Source organism: Seriola lalandi, unplaced genomic scaffold, assembly GCF_002814215.2.
Source record: "Seriola lalandi dorsalis isolate HSWRI2012SDOR001 ecotype SW California unplaced genomic scaffold, Sedor1 jcf7180002054969, whole genome shotgun sequence".
Classification (NCBI taxonomy): Eukaryota; Metazoa; Chordata; class Actinopteri; order Carangiformes; family Carangidae; genus Seriola; species Seriola lalandi.
The window spans coordinates 125631-135600 of NW_019525520.1; the positions used below are offsets into that span (position 1 = coordinate 125631).

At 43.0% G+C, this 9970-nt stretch overlaps 1 protein-coding gene across 2 annotated transcripts in view; it reads left to right on the forward strand.

Moving 5' to 3' along the window:
• Positions 1–1623: 1623 nt before the first annotated feature.
• Positions 1624–9970, forward strand: part of card11 (caspase recruitment domain family, member 11) — a 21507-nt gene continuing 13160 nt past the window's right edge. For both annotated transcript variants that reach the window (XM_087170924.1, XM_087170925.1), the window contains exons 1-4: positions 1624–1896; positions 8190–8390; positions 8478–8615; positions 8967–9143. In XM_087170924.1, coding sequence (XP_087027050.1) covers positions 8201–8390; positions 8478–8615; positions 8967–9143 — 505 coding nt within the window. In that variant the 5' untranslated portion in view covers positions 1624–1896; positions 8190–8200. The remainder of the gene's footprint in view (positions 1897–8189; positions 8391–8477; positions 8616–8966; positions 9144–9970) is intronic.

Genomic DNA, 9970 nt, shown 5'->3' on the forward strand with positions numbered 1-9970 from the left:
TGATCAGATGATTTACAGATGATCCTGAGGGACGTTTCTTTTGACCGTCTCTGTTCAGTTTAAAGAAAAACCTTTCCTTCCTTCCCTCCATCTGTCTGGCCTTCCTTCGTTGGCTTCTGATGTCGCTTTCTTGGGAATCGTATCCTCTCCCGTCTCTCTCTCTCTCTATACTGTCTTAGTTTCATTCTCCCTGGTCACCAACTCCCTCTCCTCCACCAGTCACGACTCCACCTGAGGGCGTGGACCAGCCCTGATGTTACTACATGCTGTGTCACGTCCAACCAAACCCCACCAACGTCAACCGCTCGCCGCCAGCGACAGTCGGTGAGTCACGACCTCAGTGGATCTGCGATCTCTTGTGTTGTGACGACTCTTTTAATTCCGCTTTCACTTCACTCAAACCAAACCGTGTCCACATGAAACCTTACCATTAATTGAATCTATCAATATCAATAATCTATCAATATATATCAAACATATATCAGGAAAACATGTATTCTTCTTGTGTTTTAAGGACCCGCTTCATCTTTTAATTTCAACTACATCATATTTCTGTTTTACATTTATTTGATTTAACTGATTTTCTTCATCACATGGCGACCAAACAGCGACAGCAAACCGTAGATGATTTTACAGCTACAGTTACTTCGCTGGATGCAAAGCTACTAGCTACTAGCTACACCTGAAGGCCTTCAAACCCTCTTCACATTCTGACCTGTGGTTTAAAAGCAGAGTTATAATCAGTAACATTAATAACAACCACGTCTCATTTAGATCATTATTGTGCACGTTGCTTCACTGTCAAAGTCCTGACAAAAAATGTGGAAAAAAAGGCAAAAAAACAGGAGGAAGAATAATAAACTACAGGTTTCTGAGGCTGATGGAACAAAGTGAAACTTATGCATTCAACAATCACTTTTTATTTTTTTTTGCAATTGTGAAATACAGTTCAGGAGAAATGTGAAAGAAAAAAGAAATAAAAGGAATTATTAATATGTTATTGCTCAGTCTCTTGGCTGTTTACTCAAGATTTATCCCGTGACTTCACCTCACAGATGAAGCTCTTACAATGGGATCTGTAATCCAACCCACTGCTATTCAAACCACATTATAAAAAACACCAGACTACAAGTAAAAGTCCTGCGTCAGATCCCTGCGCAGTGAGTAAAAACGCAGAGCTATCGGGGGCAGAAATGTCATTTAAAAATGAAAAGTGAAACGTGCTCATTGCCCTCTCAGTATCAGTGGTGGAGGATGTATTCAGATCCTCTTCAAGCAGCAAGACTGCGGCGTAAAAATAGTTCTCTGAGGTTCATGTGAGCTGCAGCGCTTTGCCTGGTGTATCGACACAATGATTGTGAATGACAGTCTATAAAGCACTTCCTGTTCACCCAATATAAACTTATAATAATAAGTGTCTATAAGAGTGTATGATCATTAATAATATCTTCATAAGTCACAGACAGACTCGTCCTCACCTCACTGCAGTGAACTTGTTATTTCCATCTGTGCTCACACCGCCCACCTCCGCTCTCTCTCTCTCTCTCTCTGTCTCTCTCTCTCTCTCTCTGTCTCTCTCTCTCTCTCTCTGTCTCTCTCTCTCTCTCTCTGTCTCTCTCTCTCTCTCTGCCTCTCTCTCTCTCCGTCTCTCTCTCTCTGTGTCTCTGGCGGTGCGCGGGGCCACAGCTCCCATGCGCTCCTCAGCCTCTTTCAAGGTTCTCTTTCTGTTGGACACATGGAGACAACCTGAGCCTCCGGGATCTGGACTGAAACAACCGTGATTTATTTAAAAAGAAAAAGAAAAGAAAAGAAAAGAAAAGGAAAGAGAAGAAAAGAGAAGAACAAACTACCACGCCTAAGTCAAGTCTGATTTCCCTCCCGGACTATTCATCTCAGGTAGGCAAAAGAAAATGAAATAAAAATAACTCTGATCACGTTCCTGTTGCGCAGACGTAGAAAGCGTTGATCCAGTGAGAGGTAATAAGACCACTGGTCGGTGAAGGGGCCGTGCAGGCTTGTGAACGTGCGCCAGGTTTGAGTGGAAAAAAGCGAGAAGTGTCACGGACCGTGTCACTTCTCTCTCAGACCGTCGCCACAGCCGCGCTGCGTCTCGTCTGCAGCGGCGTCACGGCGGAGGAGAGGAGCGCACATCCACCGCAAGTCACTGACACTCTCATGGTTACTGAATCACTCTGATGATTAATGACAAGGTGTGAGAGAAACCTGTTTGTCTCTCTCTCTCTCTCTCTCTCTCTCTCTTGTTTGTGATTGTTGTTATTTGCTGTTCGTGTCCGTCATCAGATCCTGTGGTTTGCGCACTCGTTGTCTTTTGGCTCTTGGTTCATTCGTGAAAAGGTCATTTTTCTCTGACATTATCAAAAAAGAAATGTGTGGGATTCCTGCAGCAGCTGCAGAGTAGAGAGAGGACAAAGGGATCCAGTGAGACGGAGGCTCGGGTCAGGTGCACTGAGATGTCACTGCGTCCTGCTGATTTACCACGATCCCGACTTTTAAAATGCCATTTCACTGAAGCTGCTTTAAAGTAACTGTTCAGTAACGTGCTCCATTACAATGATGCATGCACACACACACACACGCACACACACACACACACACACTGCACGTTACAACTAATGTGCATTAACTTTGAACCCCTCTGTAACTTTTATTTACAGTTACATAACTTTATATATCATGTAGAGACGCTGAGGAAATCAGTGGAAAGTGCTGATGTGGGACTTTCATACACATCTGCACAGAGTCTGAATTGAGTGAAAAAAGGCACAAAAATGAGTTGAAATAATACAGATTGACTATTATAGTTTCATTTCTGACATATTTCTGCTGCTGGTGTGAACAAATAGTGACTAAAGATATGAAGGTTTTCACAGGTGCCTGTGTTATATTTCATATGTCACTGGTTCCTTGCAGTTTATATATAGTTTATATATATTAGTCAGACTTAGAGTCTGTGCTGAGAAAAGGACACGGTGCATTTGGGCTAAAGGGGTGATGTGTTAAAATGTGTGACAGAAATTAATGACTAAAATAAACAAAATGGACTCCAGAGGGTTGAACTATCATTAACCTGAGAGCTCTCCACGAGAACACAACTTCAGTCTCACTCAGAGGCCGATACAACTTTTAAAAACTGTCATAACTGGAAAGGAAAACTCATCGAAATGACAAATTTTTCTTCTGCAGAAGTGAAATATTAGATGGTTCATTGCACCTGACTCTGCCCTTTCAAAAAAAAATCATGCAAATTGTGCTGCAGCAGACAGAGGACACAGACAGAGCCCAGATATCACATTCCTATAGGCTTCAGCTGTTCTGCTGCACAATGGAGCCTTTATGAAGGTTCGCACACCTGGACCAATCGTATCTGTCCATCAGCCCCGCTGGCCAGCCAATCCCGTCACAGCCCACTCACGGTGAGCCTCATGTTGTGCACACTCTGGACTTTGAGTTGAGTTTGTGTAAAGCCGTAGAGATCCTTAGAGACAGACAGAAAGCATCATCGCCTCTGTGCTGCTGGAACATGTTAGAAACTGCATGTGCTGCACAATGGAAAGTAAAACACTCTCTACCGGTTCAGTGACTAAGCTGCTGTGTTTGACGTTGGATTGACTCAACTGTAATCTGAGTCAGAGCTGAGCGGCACACGACTGCCGGTAGATCAGATTTCCATTGTGATGGACAGTGTGGTGTCCCTGACGTGAATAGGTTGTGTGTGTGTGTGTGTGTGTGTGTGTGTGCCGTATCCAGCTGTGGTCGGCTGAGAGTAAAGTTAATCTGGGTCACACTGTGTGAGGCAAGCACATTGTGGTTTGTGCACCTTTCAGAGAAAATCAAGAGGAATTCACTGATACTTGTGGCTCCAGTGACTCCACACTGATCATTTGGACTTTTAAACATCACAGCGATGTGAACAGAGACGCCACAAACAAACTATGTCACACCTACACACTCGGCCTCTTTGCTTTAAATGACCAGATCAACATCTAGATCAAGAGCCACCTAGATCAGCTGCTGGAGATTAGACCAGCATCATGGAAAATAAGTGGAAATCGCTTTGTGTTTCCACTTAAACAAATTCATCATTCACCGATCACAAAGGTGAGTGAAAAGAGAATAAAAAACAAATCTAATCAATATTTCCTCTCCGCTTCAGATATCACCACAAAACACTGAACCGACAATTTATGAGTCGACTTGTTTTCAAAGAGTCTCAGTTATTGGAGCAGCAAAAGAAATAAAACTATCAAGTTTATAAAATATGAAATAAGAAATGATAATAATATAAATAAGAGCGTGTTTACAGGAGAGCTGCTGTTTGTTGATCACTGCATGTCTCTGTGAAATGATCTGACTCTGGAAAGCTACGAGTGTGTGATGTGTGTCACCAAAATGTGACTCTTAACAGAAATTAATCTTTTTGCTAAACGGTGAAAACATTAGGAAGATGGAGATGATAAAAAAAAAAAAAACACCTCTCTGTTTTCTGCTTGTTTGTTGTTTTGGTCTCGATTAGCAGCTTTCGATTCGCACAGTGTTGCAAGACGTGGATTAGTGCAGTTTTCCTGAGGGTTAATCTCTGTTGTTCTTTGGTGTCATTCATGAAACTTTCTGATGAGCAGGTTTGACTCAGACTTGAGTGTATTTCCAAATCTAAAACATTTGTGGGATTTCGTCAATATTTTCTTATTTACTGATGAAGAGAAACTAGGAAACAAGAAAAAATAAAACACCCACTTGGTCCAAATAACATCAGAGGACAGTAACGAGTCTGTAACTGACTATTTGTGTGTGTCATTCTGTGGACATTTCAAGACCTTACAGTAAAAACATTTGCATTTTAAAATGCAAATGTTGAGTCTATTTTAGATTCAGAGTAGACATGTCCTCGGCTGTTATTAGTCATGCGCAAACATAATATGTTAAAACAAAACGCAGTTGGCTATAACTGTATTTCCTTTGTTCTGCATTCATATTGAACCCACTGTCTGATTTGTCGCTGCAGTAAAATAACAGTTATCAGCTGTAGTTTGTCCGGTACAGGAGACGTAAAGCTCCAGCGAGGCAGCAGTAAAAGGTTGAAGTCGTCAGTGGGTGTGAGACAATAATGGAAACAAATGTTGTTGCTGCTCAGCGCATCCGAGTCCTGCAAGACGCTACGTCGTCATGTCAGCGTGTCTGCCTCTCTGAGGTAAAAACAAAAAAGGGAAAATGCAGGGTTTAGTTTGAGGACACACACACACACACACACACACACACACACACACACACACACACACACACTGCTCTAAAAAAGACAATCAACTCCCCTGACCACAATACTATAAACAAAAGCAGCTGACTGAGAAGACTAAAAGAGAAGAGAGGAAGAGAGCTACTACACACATCTGGTTTGAAAAGGAGGAAGCAAGGATGAGTTTTCTCGGTAATGAACTCCAAAATAAGAGAAGAGAGAAGAGGAAACATGAATGTGGTTACTGAAGAAGTCTATGTGTGTGTATGTGTGTGTGTATGTGCGCTGCGTAACTTCTGCATGAGTGCATGGGTGTGTGTTAGTCTGAGTGCTTGTGGTTTCATCATCTGCTGAGTGTACTGCAGCACATACACACTCCAGATACAAATAATAGCTTCAAGTGTTGAGAGAGTGTGATATTTATTTGACGAGTAGCTCATCATTAATTTAGTTCACGGACCGTCTGAGCCTGAGAGGAGCGGGATGAGAGTCGTTTACTGACTGACTGAAAGTGTGGTAAAACCGACCGCTCGCCCTTTCCCTTCAGTTTAACTCGTACCTGTCTGTTTGTGTGTTTATCTGCAGCATGAAAAGCACAAGCTGAATTTTTTTTTTTTTTTTTCTTTACATGCATGATGCAGACGACAGTTGTATGCAAAAGTGTGAGTGATTGTGTGTGTTTACATGACTAATGACATCAGATAGCCCTGATTTGCCTAGTCACAAAGCAGGATTATAGGATAACACCTACTAGCCAGGCAGCATGCAAATGCTAGAGGCACGTGGACAGCATGTATGTGTGTGCTTGTGTGTGTGTGTGTGTGTGTGTGTTTGAAAGAGACTGAAATGATGGAGAGAGGAAATCAAGTGGGAGTAAGAGGAAGATAAAGAGAGTTGAAATATGTCTCTGGAAAAGTAAAAAGAGACAGGAGAGGCCGGTGGAAAGACGTCAGTTGGTTGGGAGGGAAACAGATGAAGTGGAGAATGTGTGGGACCCAGACGAACACAGCTTCACTCTGGCTCTGCTTTAGTTACACTCCCTGAAGACTTGCACATTAGCTGTAAAGCTAAAGTTAGCCACCTTGTGCTAACAGAGAAGATACTCTGCAAGTTCATCCGAAGCATGCAGAAGGTGCAAGTCAACATCCCCCGTAACCCCGCAACGCTCTGCACGAGCCGCCAGTCCAAAGAAATGATCATTACATCATCAGTGTGTGACTCACTTTTATGGATTTACCCTTACAGATAATCAGTGATATAATTTCCTGTTTTTTTACCCTAAATGCTAACACCAGCATGCTAACATGCTCATAATGCCAATGCTAACAGCCTGTTTGGCAGGTTTAATGTTTACACCTTGTTCACCACTAAACTGTAGTAAACTAAGTAAACAGGCCCGTGTTGGTGTTGACATCTACGTCACAAGGATGTAGGTTTGCATATGGACATGTCTCCTGTCAATATTTGAATGAACTGTATTTGGAGTGAAGTCATGTTCCCTCCAAGAGGCTATGTCTCCATGACGACCGATTTATGCCAGCATGTGATTGGCTAAAAACACCAACATCACCAGGGAAAATGTCCACTGATGTTATTTAACCATGTTAGCTAGCATTAACTAGCAAGCTAACTGTGGCTTCTGTCTTCTGGGGGCTAGCAGTCAGGTGGCTAGCAGGTGTAAATATAAAATGGCGGCTGTATCAAAGTATGAGTTGGATTTCTGTTGGAGAAAATGTCACAGTTGATGAATTATTTTGGAGTAAGCAGAGCAGCTGATGAGGAAACAGATGCATCTTCAGGGTTTTAGGTTTTAAAAACGATTATGCAATTATGGATTAATTGTAAACTACAAACTTATATTTAATGTAACCACAGTTCACCTTTTTCTGATGTTAATCATGTTAATCTTTATGTTAATAAACCATTTAGAGAGAGACCAAACCTACGCCCTTGCTGTGTCACCTGATAACTAATAAGAAATTGCAGTATAAAAATAAAAACATTTGCCACATTTGCTGACGAGACATAAACATTTTTCTTCCACCAGATCTGGTTTATTATCTGGATCTGCACCAAACTCATAGATCTAAACAACATTAATGTGTCTGATTTTTCACATTAAGATGGAAAAGATTATCACCTGAGAAATGAATGAAAATGTTGAAGAAAGGAACAATCTCTCCGACCCCATTTAACTGGACCAGCACCAATAAATAACCGGCTCCTTCTGTGGGCAGTGCGCCCCTCCCTTCACACAGTCTGGTACAATGTGCTTGTTGCGCAATCCTCCTGACAATCAAGCAAAAAGACACGGGTGAAAACTGGCCACAAAACTGAATGTCATAAATTTTGAACATATTTGGCCGAAAACCAATTAAGTGTTGGACAAGTTCAGACACGACCTGCAGCCCTCGTCTGCTCTGGATCGTTAACCAGGAATCAACAGCTCACTTCCTCCTCAGGTTCAGGTTCACGGCAATTTCTATTCAACAGGTGTCGAGACATTTCACTCAAAATTCACACCCGATGGAGATGATAAACGTGTGTAGGATCCGTCGCCTGGGCAACATGGATGGTTGCTAACATGGCTTGACAATATAACCACGTGCTGTTAATGTCTCGAAGCAGAAACATCTGCAGGGCCTTTTTGTGGGTTTGGCATTTCTCCTTTATTATTGTGTACAACTCAACACGTTAGCCAGGACGACACGGCGGCAGCGTGTGGTTCCTCAGATCCCAAAATCTAATCTTTGTTCCTACTTCCTGACGCAGGAGAATCCCCTCAGATGTCATCAACCCCAAATAATGTCACGCAGCCCTGTTTTCCCGTTTTGAGTCAAGGGGTGACGTAATGGTGAAAGAGGGACGTCACAGTTCCTTTGCAGTGATTCAGTTGAAGATGCAAAATAACTTAAATACTAATACTCACACTTTTCAGGAGAGCGAGAGATGGAGAACGGGACGTCCGATGATGTGGAGGCGCTGTGGGAGAACGTGGAGAGCAAACGCTACGAGCTGTGTCGCATCATCTCGCCGTCGAAGCTCACGCCTTACCTCCGCCAGTGCAAAGTCCTGGACGAACAGGACGAGGATGAGATCCTCAACTCCATGCTGCTGGTCGCCAAAGCAAACCGCACAAGTAGGCAGAAAGATATGTGTGTGTGTGTGTGTGTGTGTGTGTCTGTTGTTTTCTTTGATTAAAGTGTGTTCATCGCTCCTCCATCAGGCCGTCTGCTGGACATCCTCCACACTAAAGGGGAGCGGGGTTATGTGGCGTTTCTGGAGAGTCTGGAGTTTTACTACCCCGACCTGTACAAGCTGGTGACGGGGAAGGATCCAACACGACGCTTCTCCACCATCGTAGGTGAGACACACACCTGTGGACGCGGGACACTTTTGGCGGGACACTTTTGCATATCTTATATATTTGACAGGCACGTTGCATTACAGCTCCACCGACGTGGGTTTTAATGGACAAATTACTCTATTATAGAGTCTTATCACTGCAGACACACCTGCCCTCAGCTCTCAAACAGCTGGATGGAAAATAAAACTAATAATATACCAGTTATGTGACACGTTTTCTTTCTTTAGCTCATTGATTGTGTTCAGCTGGTTCAGGTAAGAAGCTGAAATTCATCCAAATGAAGTGACAGTGAAAGACTGGTGCGTTTTATACAATACATGCTGTCTGTTTCCCCCCCCCTCTCTGCAGTGGAGGAAGGCCACGAGGGCCTGACGCAGTTCCTGATGAACGAGGTGGTGAAGCTGCAGCAGCAGTCCAAAGTCAAGACCCTGCAGCACGTGGAGCTCAGCAGGAAGAACTGCACGCTGGAGGACGAGCAGAAGAAGCTACGGCTGGCCAATCAGGAGCTGCAGGCCATCCAGCAGAGTAAAAACACACGTTAAAAGATATTTTGTGATCATGACATGACCTGAAACCGCCACCATACCATCCGACCCTGCTCAGTGCACCACAGTTGAGTTTTATTAAGGCTCTTGTTGCCAATCACAGCGAACCCTACATGAAACTAGGACAGTGAGGTGTTTGTCATCACGTCCTGTGTCCCACTCAGCAGCTGCTTCACCCGACACTTTCATGTTCAAACTAATGCTAAAAATAACTTTCATGACACTTATGCTTCTCTGACTGACTTCTTCGCTGCACACTTAAATGAGGAAGATGCAGTGCAGTTGCCATGGCGACTTTGTAAATATCCTGGTCTGAGTGAATTCGCTAAATCTTATCACACCCGAAAAATACCCGCTGCTCCTTTTCAGTTTAATATCTGTAAACATATTACAGTTCAGCTTCTTTTTCTATATCCATCAAACGTACAGAAGATCATTTTTAACTAGAAAATTACAGGGAAATTTTGATGGTTTGGTTAGGGTTAGGGTAAAACATCTTCTCTGTGTCACTGTAGCGATGACATCACGCAGCCCTTGGCTGTCAGAGGTCAGGTCAGGAGCTGCCGTTGCCATGGCAATGTGAAAATCTGCCCAGAATTTGGCTTCTACATGGCTTCAAACAACTGCAGATTACGAGAAAACCGTTACTTCTTTTCAAAAATCGAAAACACCGTGACAGACACTGAAGCCAGAAGTTTCTTACAGTCTCTATTTTATTCAGATATTCCTTAAAATGAGTGAGGAAGCTCAGTGCGAAGACAGAGTGAGATTCTTTTGAAAAAAAAAGACGATTACATTAGGTGTCAA